The following is a 15889-nucleotide window of genomic DNA, read 5'->3' on the forward strand; positions in this document are numbered from 1 at the left end:
GTTAAATTAATCAAATTGTTTTTTAATGTTTCCCCTGGGGTGATCTGGGCGCCGCTACATGAATCCTGTTTTCCCAGTGAGCTGAGATTTGCTCCGTTTTAAATTGATGAATGGGGTGTTATTACCGCCGGTTACAGATAGGAGGTTGACAAATTCAAACTGTTCCTAATATAGCGCCTGGAAACTGGGACGGCAAAATATAATAAACAGATTACAAAAAAAAGGGCAGCACGGTAGCATTGTGGATAGCACAATTGCTTCACAGCTCCAGGATCCCAGGTTCGATTCCGGCTTGGGTCACTGTCTGTGCGGAGTCTGCACATCCTCCCCTTGTGTGCGTGGGTTTCCTCCCACAGTCCAAAGATGTGCGGGTTAGGTGGATTGGCCATGATAAATTGCCCTTAGTGTCCAAAATTGCCCTTAGTGTTGGGTGGGGTTACTGGGTTATGGGGATAGGGTGGAGGTGTTGATCTTGGGTAGGGTGCTCTTTCCAAGAGCCGGTGCAGACTCGATGGGCCGAATGGCCTCCTTCTGCACTGTAAATTCTATGATCTATGATCGCCTTGAATATACTCAAATGTTGGAGCATTTGCAACACTCTGGGGTAGAGAATTCCAAAGATTCACAGCAACGAACAAATTTCTCTCCATCTCAAACCTAAATGATTGATTCCTTATTTTGAGACTGTGCCCCCATATTCTAGATTCCCCATCTCTCAGTGTCCACCCTGCCAAGTCCCTTCAAAATCTTGCATGTTTCAATGAGACCAGGCCTTATTTTTCCAAGTTCTACAGAACTTAGACCCAATTTTCTCAACATGTCATCATAGGACCAACCCTCTCATCGTTGGAACAAATCTGGTGAACCTTCACTGAGACAACCCCAAAGCAAGGTTTGTCCTTCCTTAGATATGAATCGTTCACAGTACTTCAGCAATGGTATCACCAAAGTCCTCTACAACTGTTGAATTCCCTCTTTATTCTGGTATTCCCATTCCCTTGCAATAAAGACCTACATGTCATTCGCCTTCCTTATTGTTTGCTGTACTTGCATGCTAATTTAGTCTTCCTTGTATGATTATACCCAAGTCTCTCCGAACATCAGCATTTACAAGCTTCACATACTTTAAAGAAATACTGTGCTCTTCTAGTGTTAGTACCAAAGTGAACATTCTCACATTTCCCCAAATTATGGGGAAATTATGCCAACTCAACCTGTTTATATCTCTTTGTAGTTTCCGAGTCCTCCTCACAGCTTACATTTCCACCTAGCTTTAGATCATCAGCAATCTTGGATACACTATTCTGTGTTTCTTTGGCTATTTCATTAACATAGGATTGCAAATAACTGATCCTCGTCACATTCCACTAGTTCCAGTCTGCAAACTTGAATATCACCTGTTTATCCTTTCTGTCGGGGTCCTTTTCATTGGCAAAACTGGGCGAATATAGTACCCTCTAATTCTTGGGCTGCATTTAACTGGTGGGGTTGAAGGCATGTAAAATTCAGTGGATGGTCTTCCTGTTGCCCACTCAGCCGCCCTGACGGGTCTTAAATTTTACAGAGGGAGGGGGAGGTGCCCTTGTGCTTATTAAGGTTCCCAATTGAGGGCTTCATTCCACGACAGCTGGTATTTCATCCACAGTGGAGGCAATCCCATGACATGTGGGAAAACCAGCAACTATAGCAGGATGCACTGGTGTCAGGCAACCGGGAGAGGGGGGTAGTTGCAGATTCCCTGTACCAATGGAGCAATGGAGAGATAATCTTCCAAAAGTCATCCCACCCTTCAACCATCCGCCCAAGCCTCGTGAACCCAGCCCCCCACCTCCGAAGTCCTCCTCAGCAGCAACCCCCCCCCCCAACATGACATCCAACCCAGCACCCAGGATTTGCTGGCCATCCGACTGGCCGATCGCTCACGAAGGTTAGACTTCCTCCTGGGGAAGGGACGGAAGTCTCGCCTTAAAGCAACTAACAAACTAACATTGCTCCAAACCTTAAATTGCTGCGGGGTAGTATCAGGATCGTGGGTGGACTTCCTCCCAACTTTTTAGCTGAAGCAGGCGGGCACCCTTTAAAATCCAACCTCCTGTGTATTAAACTTTTGTATGGCACTTTACTGAATGTCTTTTGGAAATCCATGTATACCACATCGATTGGTTCCCTATTATCTAACCTATTACAAAGAATTCTAATAAGTTGGTCAGGCATGATTTCCCTTTTGTAAAACCATGTTGACTCTATCTGATCTACCATGATTTTGAGTGCATGATTAAGACATCTTTAATAATACCCTTCAGAATTTTCCTGATGACCAATGTCAGGTTAGCCCCTTTTACCCACTCCCTCTTTTCTTGAATAATGACATTATATTTACTCCCTGCCTATTTGCTGGAACTGTTGTAGAAGCTAGGGAATCTTAAAAAATCATAATCAGTGCATCCATTATTTTTGCAGCTACCTCTTTTAGAACTCCAGGTTGTAGGCCATCAGGTCCTCAGCTTTGTCAGCTTTTAGTCCCTTATTTCTCGAATACTTTTTCACTGTTGATATTTTTCATCACTCTCATTAATCCCTTAGTTACCCTTTATTTCTGATATGTAATTTGTGTCTTCTATTGTGAAGACAGCCACTTGTTTAATGTCTCTGCCATGACCTCATTCCCCATGATAGATTCCCCTGTCCCTGCCTCCATGTGGCCAAGTACTGGGAAAAGATGGAGCTGTTCCATTGGGTTGGGCTGCACTTAAACCAGCCTGTGATCAACATCCTGGAAAGTTGCATAACTAGGGAAATGGATAGGGGTTTAAACTAAAGGTTGGTAAGGGGTGGGGTTGGAGAGGGTAGATGATGGGAAACTTAGAAATCTAAAGAGAAAAATCCAGGCAATAGGGCAGTGTAGCAATTTGGGTAAAGACAAGCAGAACGTGACAGGTAAGGAAACAGAATTTGATGATAATAGTGTATCAGCAAATAAAATTTATGACAGTACTAACAAAATAGTGAAGAAATAGTTCAGTAGTAAAGTCACCATCTCTAATCCATTCGGGTCAGAGAAGGTGAGGTTCAATCCTTGGCTGGAGCCCTCAAAGCGATCCCCGACAATTCCCCCCCCACCCCCCAGCCCCACCACCGACCCCAGCCCCAACACACTACAGGAGGGTCCCCAGCCACACACCCCTCCCAACACCCACGCAAGGCACCCCCAGCCCCATTACCACCATGCAGAAAATGCCAGCTTAGGACCATGGCAGTGCCAACCTGCCACCCGGGCAGTGTTCTTGCCAGCTGACAGTGCCACCTGGGCACCTTGGCAGTACCCTGCTGGCATCCAGGTGGCACTGCCAGGGTGCCCAGATGGCACCAGAAGTGCCAGGGTACCATCCTGCCCAAAGGGCATGGGCTTGGGGACCTCTGATCCCCTGGGAAATCCCCACAAGTGCTGTTTCGTCTGGTTCCCGTTTGTGGAGACCAGTACTGAACAGCGCTCTCCCAAGGTCTCCGAGGCGAAGAGGGTAGATCCCAATGCCTCGGATACCACGGAAAATTGCACATTAAAGTGAGACTAGCTGCCTCGCTTTAATATACAGATTTTCCTAAAAGTGATCCCATCCAAAATTGGCGGGATTTACATCGCAACGTCTTGCGAGATTGCGTTAGATTACATCTCATGAGCGTGCAAGCTGGGTAGATCCCGGGAGCGGGGTCTCCCGGCTTCTATCAGACATGCTGCGCCACGGCACACTGCTTTTTGGGTGCAGCATGGCCGTTCCATCACGCCCCTTGTGTTTTCGAACAAAGCCTGGGGTTTTATCTTCCCAATTAACATTGAAAACTACTCAATATTAGGTGTGACTTTATATATTAAAAAGCTGAGTGAATTGCAAAATACAATCTCAAAATGCATTGAATACTCCAATGTTAGGTTTGTCAATACGTCATTCAAGCGGGGCTGGAGAGGTGGTGAGGGAGTAAAAAGAAATGTGGTAAATGGTAGAGATAAATGGGTTTTATCTATCACCATTACAGGGATGAGGAGCTGAATTTTTAATTGCCGATCGAAGTGAGAATGGGTGAGGACAAGATTTAAAAATTATATTTCCAGTGAGCATCACTGGATCACGCTGTCTAAAGGACAGTTTGCAATTTGAAAGGGCCTGCAGTGGGGAAGGGACGGAAACACACTCACCATCAATTAGCAGTACTTCAAGTTTCTTCAGGCGCTTGTTAGGGGGCCTGTCCAGAACAGAATGGTATTTTCAATCTTTTTTCCAGATGAAGCTGTACAAACTGGTGCATGCTGGTGGACAACAATTGGGGTCATCACAGGGCAAAAGGAAGTTAATTTCTCTCTGCATGTTTGTGTGAAATTTCATGAGTCAACTAGCACCAAGTTGAGTCAATTTGATGTCCATGGTTACTTTATGCTACCTTTATCCTCCTGGCCCTGTCATGAACTGCCTGATCTCCTTAGCTCGTCAGCGGCAGCCCCAACACTGCTACTGCCTCCTAGAGGTGCTCAGCACCTCTAATTGGATGCTGAGTTTGCCTGCTTCCCAATCAACCAATGAACATTTCAAATTAGCATCACAAAAGCAATACAGTTTAGGCACAGGGTCAGGTCATGAATATTCATAGAATTTACAGCGCAGAAGGAGGCCATTCGGCCCATCGAGTCTGCACCAGCCCTTCGAAAGAGCACTCTACTTAAGCTCACGCCTTCACTTTTGGACACTAAGGGGCAATTTAGAATTGGCAACCCATCTAACATCTTTGGACTGTGGGAGGAAACTGGAGCACCCGGAGGAAACCCATACAGACACAGGGAGAAAGTGCAAACTCCACACGGACAGGCTGGAATTGAACCTAGGACCCTGGGGCTTTGAGGCAGCAGTGCTAACCACTGTGCCACCATGATGCCCTGGAATGCATTTGTGTACTGGGTGCCCAATCATACTTTCAAAATTAAAAAAGACAGACAGCATGGAAAATGGGGAGGAGGATCCCTGGTAATAAAGGATGACTCAAGGATAGCCATGTGAAAGGATCTTGGCTGAGAAGATCAGGTAGTAGACTCAGTAGTTGGAGGTTAGGAATAACAAGGGTCAAAAATGCTTGTGTGAGGAGTTAAACTGTTTGACAGTGCATTAAGCAAAAAATAATTGAAACTTGTAACAACGGCAATGTGTTAAAGATGGGGAACTTAATTTTCATATAGGTGGTAAATTAATTGGAAACCGTAGTCAGGAAGACAAGTTTTGGACAATTTCCTTGAACCAACTGCAGAACCAACTAAGGATAAAGCTATTGCAGATCAAAAAGTGCCATGTAATGAGGCAAGGTTCATTTATAATCTCATAGCCAAAGATCTGGGTGAAAATGATTACAATACAATTTAATTCCTATCAATTTTGAGAGCAACATAGCTGAGTCCCTAACAAGAATTTCAAAAATGGACAAAGTTATTTATGTAAGTATGTGGGGAGAGTTGGCTAAGACTAATTAGTTAAATAGACTAAAAGGTGTGGTAGTAAATAAACAGTGCGACACATCAAAAATTTTGAATCTAAATACATTCTATTTTTTAAAACTGAGCAAGAAAGATCTATCCATAACTTATTCATGGTAAAGGTGGGACTAGATTAAAAGAAGAGGTCACCATGTTGCAAAGATCCTGAGAATTGAAATAGTTTTAGAAACCCCTCCGCCGGGTCGGAGAATCGCCGGGGGGGGGGGGGGGGGGGGCTGTGTGAATCCCGCCCCGCCGCTCCGACGCCAGCTGCCGTATTCTCCGGCACTGGTTTGCAGGCGGAGTTTACGCCGTGCTGGTCGGGGCCGTTGGCAGCGCCCCCTCGGCAATTCTCCGGGCCCCAATGGGCCGAGCAGCCGCCCGTTTTCGGCCAGTCCCGCCGGTGTGAAATGGACATGGTCCATCATGGCGGTACCTGGCTTGTCGGCTGTCTAGCGGGGTCCTCGGGGGGATCCGGCCCCGGGGGGGACCCCCACGGTGGCCTGGCCCGTGATCGGAGTACACCGATCTGCGAGCGGGCCTGTGCCATAGGGGCACTCTTTCCCTCCGCGCCGGCCTCTGTAGGGCTCTGCCATGGCCGGCGCGGAGAAGAACCCCCTTGCGCATGTGCAGGAACACGCCGGTGGTTCTGGCCATGCGCGGGACCACGGCAGCCCTTCGGCGCTGGTTGGTGCCGCGCCAACCCCTCCAACGCTGGCCTAGGCAAGAGGATTCCGCAACTTCCGAGTGGCCCGACACCGGAGTGGTTCGTGCCGTTCTTGGCGCTGGCGTCGGACCATCGCGCCAAGTGCGGGAGAATTCCGCCCCAGAAGAGGGCAAGGAAAATGTTAATTTAAAAAGAAACAGAATGAGAGTAAACTAGCCAGGAATATAAAAACAGATTGAAAGAGCTTTTCCAAGATAAAATGGAGAGCAGCTAAAGTAAATATTGCTCCATGAATCAAAACCCTTCGTCCCACACCACTCTTTGAGCCACTAAGTTAATGCTCTAATCTGTTTGACCCTATACCATTTTGGCTCAGTTAGCAATCGAGAGATTATTATCCTTGAGGTTCTGCACATTAATTTAAAACCCAGTTCTGCAAATTCCCTCCGCAGAACCAAATGGACAACCCCAACTCCATCCGCACCTCCCACATCAAGGGTGGAATTATTGGCCCTCCCAGGAGTGGGATTGAAGGCAGGGGTGGGGCAAAGGTGCCTCTGCAGCAGCCCACCCACCTTTGAGCCAATTGAGGTAATTAACAGTGTCCATTTAAGGGCCTCTTCCTACCACCACTGGTAAAATGCCAGTGGCGGGAGGTGTACGTGCCATCTGGCAGCCTTTTTGCAAGCTGAGAGAAGATTCATCTAGTTCAAGCACCCTGTGCCCAACAGTGACTCTCCATGTAAGGTAGTCTCCTGCCCTGACCTCATGTTTCCCCCACCTTTGCCCTTCCAAACCCAGTCCCCACAATCCCTCACTGGAGCCTGTCACCCTGGCCCCTGCTTAACCTTAGACTTACCTACATGTCCAGAAACATGGGGGGCGATTCTCCGAACCCCGCGCCGGGCCGGAGAATCGCCGCAACCGCGCCACGACTCCCCGACGGCGGCGCGCAATTCTCCGAGGTGAAGAGAATCGGCGCAAATTTGGCACGCCGCTGGCCGCGGGCCGCTGGAATCAACGGGGCTGCCGGAATCAACGGGGCCGCCGATTCTCCAACCCGGATGGGCCGAGTGGCCGCGCCGATACGACAGAGTCCCGCCGGCGCCGTTCACCCCTGGTCGCTGCCGGCGGGAACACTGCGCGAACGGTCGGAAGGCGGCCTGTGGGGGGGCTCCTTCACCGGGACGGGCCTCCGATGGGGTCTGGCCCGCGATCGGGGCCCACCGATTGGCGGGCCGGCCTCTCCCCTCCCGGGCCTACTTTCTGGCACGGCCGGCCCCTGAACACCGACTCAATGTTGAGTCATGGCCGGCGCGCTAAAGACGTCCCCCACGCATGCGCAGGTTGGCGCAGCCTGTGGGGGCCAGAATCAGTTCGTGCAGTCGTGAAACGCGACGGCGTTCACGGCGGCGCGAACACTTGTGCTCCGTATTGGAGAATCGCCCCCATGTTTCCTCTTCATCGGGGGCTGCCTGTAATCCCAGCAGTGGTGTGAGATGGAACAGGCCCTGAATAGTCCTGTTCCTATTAACACCTCATTTACATCGTGGCAGACTCATTAAGAGTGGAGGGTGGGTGAAATACATTTATATTTTAAAATACTTCTAAAATACATTTTTTCATTCATTTAAATACTTTTTGAGGCCTTCCCAATAGAGCTCAACGTTCACTGCATATCCATCCCAAGACACAGGCCGATATATTTGGGAAAGGATGGGATGGAGACATGTCTCTTAACCTGTCCTTTCTGGAATTGGGCCATTTGCACCCTTCCCTCAGTTTTGCTTAATTGGGCTTAGGCTCACTCCAGGCCAATTAAGGCCCTGGCAACTGCAAAATCCTGCTCCCAAAACCTTAAGACAGAGACAGGAACGCAATTCTGGTTCGGTCCCGACTCCTGATTCCCACCTCCCAGTGTAAAATTCCGGCCCTCGTCTCAGCTGCAGAGAACACTATCTATTTCCCTGACAATGCTATCTCTTACCACTATCACATTTCTTTTCAGTCCTCAACTTGAATGGCTTACTAACATAAACAATTTTGAGTTTGAATGTTGCAATTCACAAATGTTTACTATTTTTGATATAAAATAAGTATTTTCATTGAAGAAGTACCTGATAGTCTATATTTTAAAAAAATGTATATTGGGAGGATAATCCCCCAGGCAACTTTGGGGTTAAAACACAAAGGGCCAATCACAGATTCCCCCCATCCATGCTAGATACCACCTTCAAAAGATGGAGGCGGGACGGGGGCACATTGACAGTCGGGGACTTCTACGTAGGGCACAGACTGGCGACACTAGACGAACTGACGAGAAAGTGGAGGCTAGCAAAAGGACAGGAAATGAGACACCTCCAAATAAAACACTTCCTCCGCAAAGAGACAGTGGGGTACCCTGGGGCCCCAGAAAGCACACTACTAGAGGAACTGATAGGCACAAGCAACGAGAAGGGGGGGCTATGTGGGAAAATATACGGACAGCTACTTGACAGAGCCCGGACTCCACTGGATGAGATCAGACAAAAATGGGAGGACGAACTGGGGACAGAGGTAGGATGGGGACTCTGGAGCGATGCACTGAGCAGGGTGAACTCCACCTCCTCCTGCGCAAGGCTAAGCCTAATGCAGCTCAAAGTGGTGCACAGAGCGCACCTGACCAGAACCCGAATGAGCAGGTTCTTCCCGGAGGTGGAGGACAAATGTGAGCGGTGCCAGAGGGGCCCGGCCAACCACACCCACATGTTTTGGGCCTGCCCCGAGCTTGCTGGGTTCTGGACAGCCTTCTCCGAGGCAATGTCCAAGGTTGTGGGGGTGAGGGTGAAGCCATGCCCAATAGTGGCAATCTGCGGGGTATCGGAGCAGCCAGAGTTACACATGGGGAAGGGGGCCAACGCCCTTGCTTTCGCTTCTCTAATCGCATGCCGGAGAATCCTGCTCGGCTGGCGATCGGCAGCACCACCCAAAGCTGCAGACTGGCTCGCTGACCTCTCGGAATTTCTCCACCTGGAGAAGATTAAGTACGCCACCCGAGGATCAGAGGAAGGCTTCCTGGATACTTGGGGGCAGTTTGTTGGTCTGTTCCAAAACCTGTTCAAGGCCAACAATGAGGATTAACCCAATAAGAATTTTTTAAAAATGTTTATTATTAAAACACCAAGATAGATGAGTTACCAAAAGACAGCGCAACCCCGGGGTGGGGGGGGGGGGGATGATTCCACTCTGTCCGGAAAATAAAGGAAAAGCACTGCCGAAGCCCGGGGGGGGGGGGGGGGGGGGAGACAGAGAGAGAGAGAGGGGGATAGTTAAACGAAGGACAAACTAAACCTCTGTATAATAAAGGAAATTAGCGCAGGCGAGAAAAATGTGATGTATATATATATATATAAGTTTATAAATGAGAAATGCCAATAAACAGATTCTTTTTAAAACACAAAGGGCCCGATTCTCCGTTCCTGTGGCTAAATGCGGAGGATCTGTGGCGTTTTACGTGGAAAAGATAGGCGGCATCCCCTCACCGATCCTGCGACCGGTGAGGAGCTAGCAGCCGCGTGGCCTTCACAAAATAAATGGCCGGAGAATGGCCAGGTCCATGACTGCGCATGCGCACACCGACGACCTGCAGTGGTAACTTCGTAACGTTGCGCAGGCTGTGCACGGACCTGACCTGCCAGATAGTGCCCCCCTGGCCACCCCCTCGCCACTCCCCATCAGTCCCCCCAGCCCTCGCGGAAGCACCCCCGGCCAGCAGCACGATTCCCGCCCGACTATGGCAGTGCTGGACACTGTCCGTAGCCGCCATGCCGGATTCCCGCACGGCTGATACCACACATCAACCGCGCAGTCGGGAACCCGGCCCATTGGGGCGGAGCATCGGGGAGAGCCTTCAGGTGGCGTGCTGAGGCCGTCCCAATGGCGTGGATTGCGCGCCGCGATGATGCTGTTTCGGAGGGGGTGGAGTATATGAAACTTTTGTCAAACAGGCCCCCCCCACGGGATTCTCTGCCCGATCGTCGATACGAAATCGCCGTCGGGGAACGGAGAATCCCGCCCAAGGTCTGTAACTTGCTTCAGCTCTCTGCTGAGATCAATGAAGTTAGTACAGACCAAGGGTTGTGTTTGACATTTTCTGATCTGGATAGCTCAGAGATATTTGATTTTACCACTGAACCATTAAGTCCTGTACTTTTCACTTAATGTTATAGACATGAATAATGATTTTAATTGCATACATAATGTTTGAAAGAATTATTGCAAAACAGTATCAAAAGTAAGACAGCCAGCAACATGGAAAAGAATATTACTTTAGCTATCCTTGAGGAATAGGAAAAGGCGTAGAGAACTTCTCTACCATAAGGTCAGAAAAAGATATGTTGCCACAGTTCCAAAAGTTAGATTAGAAAGTTCTGGAGCCTTTGGATAGTGCTGATGGCAGCAGAGGAGTTCAGGCTGAAGTTATAGAGCAGATCAAGTTGAAAAAATGCTCTCACCTTTGTCTGAAGTTTTCTTTTCTTTTTTTTCTTTCTTGACCTTTTTGTTTTTTTCTGATATTTTGGAACAAGAGTCATTTTCTCCTTGTTTACTAAGCTCTTTTTGTATTTGTAACTCATTTTTTTGATCTGTGGGGTGTTTTTTAACATTTGAAAGACTTTCCTCATGCCTTTTAGCCAATTTTTCTGAAGTATCAGATTTATTATTGGCTAATTTCTTTGCACCTTGTGCTAGCCAGCTAGACAGGGACTTTTTCCCTTCATTATCTTTCTTTTGCCCTTCCATGTCCAGTACTACAGCAGTTTGGTTAGCTGTTTTGTTGTCCCCAATATCAATTACTGATGACTTCCTTTTGCCCTTTCTATGTCCTTGCTCTTTCTGTTTATTCATAGCTACATATTCATTGTTGTGCATTTTACTATTTGTGGCTTCAGTATTGTGTTTGCTAGACTTGGTTGAACTACTCTTTTTGTCTTGTAACGGTAGATCGTTAACTTCATTGATCGTCTTCTTCAAACCAACATCAGATGATATGCATTTGAACATTTTAGTCTCTTCCTCTATTATTTGAGCATTGCTGTAGTCTGAAATAGTATAGTTATCTTTCTCAAATAATGATCCTTTACAATCTCCATGATTCGTTCTTTTCTGCTTTAGACTTCCCTTGACTTGTGTGTCTTTTAACTTCTCTGATTCTGTACAGTCATTTTTTGATGTTTTGTGCTGTTGAACTTCCTTTTGTCCCATTGTAACATCTGAAATATCTATATGTTGTGGAGAGGAAATCTTTTCCACTGGTTCCGTAGAAACATCACGTGTTAAACTACAAACCGAAGATTGGGGTTGTAACTGCTTTTGCCTTTTTTCTTTTTCAACTTCTGATAGAGTATCGTACAACTCTCCTGAGTTAACACTATTTGATGCACAGCTTCTTATTTCTTCTCCTTCTTCAACAGGCCACTTCTGTGTTTCAACTTCTGAGCTATTACTTGGCGATGCTGCACCATCATCTTCACAAACTTCAGAAGAGTCTTCTTCCATCCGCAAACCATTGAGCATTTGTGTTACCTGCTCTGTAACTGAATCAGCCACAGTGTACCCAGCCTTCCCAACTGCATCACTCAGGTCCCCCACAACACTGCTAAGCTGCTCGACTAAAGAGGACACTGATGGCAAAGACAGGCTTTGTTGAAAACTCTTGAAAAACGACATTTAATCAAGCAGTCTTTTTATCCCCAAGAAAGCAAAACCCCATTCAGATGCATAGTGTAATTGGTTAATGTTGCCAAATTGGTCATCGTTTTCAGCTTACCTCTGTCAGTAAATAAATGCAAAAGAATTTAAAATTCATTATATGATATCTAATAAACATTTAAGTGCAAACTTTCAACAATTAGCCTAAAATCAGCATGGCTTATTTTTTATTTTTATTACCCTTATTTTGGATTTAAGAACAAGCTGTTTTGAGGAAAGAGATAGGAAATATGAGCTCCATTGACAAATAGAGAAAACTTGGAGATTTGCCACCAACCTGCATGTTAATCTTGAGATGCCACAAACAGGCACTTTAGGATCAGCATCAGGGCCAATGTTCTCATCTTTGTATTATGGGCAGGCAACCTTGCCTGCCGAATGTATAAATGGGAAATCAGGCACTTACCCATGATTTTACATCCATAAATTCACCAGTGGTAACCCAAAGTTGGAAAATTAACACTCTTTGCTCCTCTCCCTACCACACTTTTGAGATTTTTGATGCATTTAGAAATCCGTAGATCAGGTGTTCTCAGGCATTTGTTTTTTATATTACCAAGTGTAGGAATCTATATAGCAGTAATATTAGGTGTGATAATAATAATAATCGCTTACTGTCACAAGTAGGCTTCAATTAAGTTACTGTGAAAAGCCCCTAGTCGCGACATTCCGCCGCCTGTTTGGGGAGGTCGGTACGGGAATTGAACCCACGCTGCTGCCTTGTTCTGCATTACAAGCCAGCTGTTTAGCCCATGATTATTGATGGTTATTGAGTTTAAAAGTGTAAATTATTTAGGGAACATTGAATCACTATTATGAAGTAATTACAGTTATCTTGAATTAAATTCAATAATTGAATGATTTTAATCAAAGAATATAGAATTCAAAAATAATTTCATTCAACTGGAATCTGAAGATTACCATTTTAAAAGAATTAATAAGATATTTTATTTCTAACAACGTTGTAAAGAAATTGAGTTAATAAAAAATTTGATTTGTTCACAGTAGTCTTTTTCTAGCATAGTAAACATTTTTCCACTTTCAGAAATCAAAAATGTTAGGACCTAAAATAAAGCACTTACGGGTATTGTCTTGTAAATCTTTGTTGGCCCTGTATTCTGCATCAAGGCACGGAAACTCTCCTATATTCTCAATGCACAGTCTTTTGTTGATATATAGAAAGAGAAGGATCATGAGAATGACAATCACCCCAACAGCAGAGAGGAAGCCAACTGCCTCTGGAGATACTGAAAGAGAATGAAAGACATTAAAATAATAGCCCTAAGTGACCCCATGGGCATTGCAAACAAATGTATATTTATACAAGTATGGATTGTCACCCAAAACGCATCAGCCTTGGCTCAGTGGTAAAACTCTCACCTTTGTAAGAAAATTGTGGATTCAGGCCTTATTTAAGAGATTTCACCAGCAAAATCCTCAGTAAACTGGCGACTGGGAAGTGTGATCAATGGTCAGGGCTGGAGAGCCTCAGGCTTTTGCAGGGGGAAGATCGCAAGGGGGCATGGGGGATGGAGTGGCGACAGTTGGGTGTGTGCTTCCAAATGGATCGGGTTGAGCACACCTGCTGCTCCCGGCTCCATGTTCACTGGGAAGTAACTTAACTCTTTTGTTGCAGGCGATCTGCGGAGTTAGATTCCCTGAGTACAACCACTGATGACAATGGAATCTGAAACAGAAGCAAGCCTTTATTCACATATGCAAACATCCTAAAACTTGCTTCAGGTTTAAATAAAGCACAGCAATTTTTTTTTTCAATTTAAGTCTAAGGAAAATAAAATCAAAAAGTAATGTAAAATTGGTTGTCCATTTGTTACTGAATAACGTTTTATGTTTGGACCACTGGTCAAAGACCAATTTGTAAAGCCACAAAACTTATGGAAAGTATAATTGGTTCCAGGTCCCAACTTTACATAAAGTTGGTATTTTGTGAAAAATTCCAAAATACGAGATCATCACACATGGTCACTCAGCTTGTGGGCTGAGGTGGAAGTTCAGCTATGTGTCTTATGTTTTGGGAAGTGTGATTTTACACTTACTTTACTTTAAATTACTTTGGAACACAGTGGCCACCTTTATGCAAACAAACATGGCAAGCGTTTTATGCAGCAAGGCTCCACAAACATCCCATTGAATGTTTTTGTTGTGCTTGACTGAAACAGGAATGCTCACTATTAATAATCACAAGGAATTGTTGAAACAAAAATAGAGAAAATTATCCTTGTTGGTTTCAAGTTATTCCTTGGGATCGTTAATATCTATTTTTGACATTTCATCTGATGCTACATCCAACAATCCAGAACTCATTACAACAGCACTTGAGTGACATTCTGTCCTGGATTTGCTGGTGGCAGTTATGGAATGGTGTTCGCCATTCACCTCGTTGCCAGCTGCACAAAAAGTTTTGACAGACTTTAAAATTAGGATTATTAAAAAATATTTTATCTCACCTTTGGAAACTGTGCTTTCTTTTGCCTAGGTGATAAATTCTGGAATTCTCTCCCAATAAGCCTTTTCACCTCTCGAGCTCTCTTTCCTCCTTTAAGACATTCATTAAGATCTACCTTTTGACTAAACTGTTGGTCATCTGCCCTAATGTGGTTCTTTGTAGTTCAATGACAAAATTTGATCGATAACGCACCTGTGAAGCACCTTGGGAGGTTTTACTATATTAAATGTTTCATATAAATGCAAGTTATTGCCGTTATTGCTTCAGAGGAGAAATGTCTAGTCTTACTGTAATATTTTTCAAAATTACACAGACCAAATATTTTGGGGAAGAAACATTTCCTTGTTGAATGTATTTTGCAGGAGTAAAACATGCAAACGGAACCAGTTCCATGGAGCAATCTGTACTACGGGTGCAGATTTGTCATATCAAAAAGGTAGCTGCTTAGGCTCTTGCGCCAGCTGCCTGGAAAATGCATTAGGCCTCTTGTATGTCGAATTGAGGTGAGTCCCTGGTTCAATTCCTGGCTTGGGTCACTGTCTGTGCGGAATCTGCACGTTCTCCCTGTGTCTGCATGGGTTTCCTCCGGGTGCACCAGTTTCCTCCCACAGTCCAAAGATGAGCAGGATAGGTGGATTGGCTATGCTAAATTGCCCTAAGTGTCTAAAAAAGGTTAGGTGGGGTTATGGGGATAGGGTGGAGGTGTGGGGTTAGGGTGAAGGTGTGGGCTTAGGTAGGGTGCTCTTTCCAAGGGCCGGTGCAAACTCGATAGGCCGAATGGCCTCCTTCTGCACTATAAATTCTATGATTCTATGAGTTTACCTCAGTTGCTAGGCTGCTCAGTGTAAGGAGAGATTCAAAACAATGGTTCTACATGAACTGCACAAAGAACAAATTAACTGGACATATCATCTGTTCAACAACATATTTTTAAGCAGTTTTTTCCTTAATATATAACTGGATTTTGTAATTATTTGTTGAATAATTGGGGTCAGAAACGCTTTGTAAAATGTTGCAATAATGTTACAACAGAAGATGATTAACTTTTAAAAATTCTGTCAAATTATTTAGAAACAGTGCGATATTTTGTGAGCTGTAATCTCACTTTAGAATGAAAATTAAAATATATTCTATCTTATTCTTCACATTACTGTTAATAATTAGTAGTACATGTTAGTACATCACTTACACCGTCATCAAGCACCTGGCACAACACTTCAGCATGCTGCGCATTTTCCATTTCCTCTAGTTGGAGGGACCAGTTTCAGAAGAACAGCATTGCCTGCATCCCCTGATTCTTCCTATAAATTGTACAGCAACTAAAAGTGGTTTTGTATCCAAAGGCAACTGGAAAACTCAATCAAGGTGCCTGGCAGAGTGAGTCATCTTTTAAATACTTTTGGAACAGGCCATTTCACAGCCTGTACTACTAAGGTTTGTGGGCAGGTTTAAGAAGCAATATTGGCAGAGCTGACTGACAGGAAAAAAAGATCTG

General features: G+C 45.3%; 1 protein-coding gene across 4 annotated transcripts in view; it reads right to left on the bottom strand.

Moving 5' to 3' along the window:
* LOC140425519 (synaptotagmin-14-like) overlaps window positions 1-15889 on the bottom strand; it is a 349470-nt gene that overhangs the window by 237845 nt on the left and 95736 nt on the right. For 2 of the 4 annotated variants that reach the window (XM_072509927.1, XM_072509918.1), the window contains exon 3: window positions 13010-13174. In XM_072509927.1, coding sequence (XP_072366028.1) covers window positions 13010-13174 — 165 coding nt within the window. Of the gene's footprint in view, window positions 1-10672; window positions 11988-12204; window positions 12709-13009; window positions 13175-15889 lie in introns of those variants that run through there. The other 2 variants (XM_072509909.1, XM_072509898.1) reach the window with 2 other exon arrangements.

This window comes from Scyliorhinus torazame, chromosome 1, assembly GCF_047496885.1.
Source record: "Scyliorhinus torazame isolate Kashiwa2021f chromosome 1, sScyTor2.1, whole genome shotgun sequence".
Taxonomy (NCBI): domain Eukaryota; kingdom Metazoa; phylum Chordata; class Chondrichthyes; order Carcharhiniformes; family Scyliorhinidae; genus Scyliorhinus; species Scyliorhinus torazame.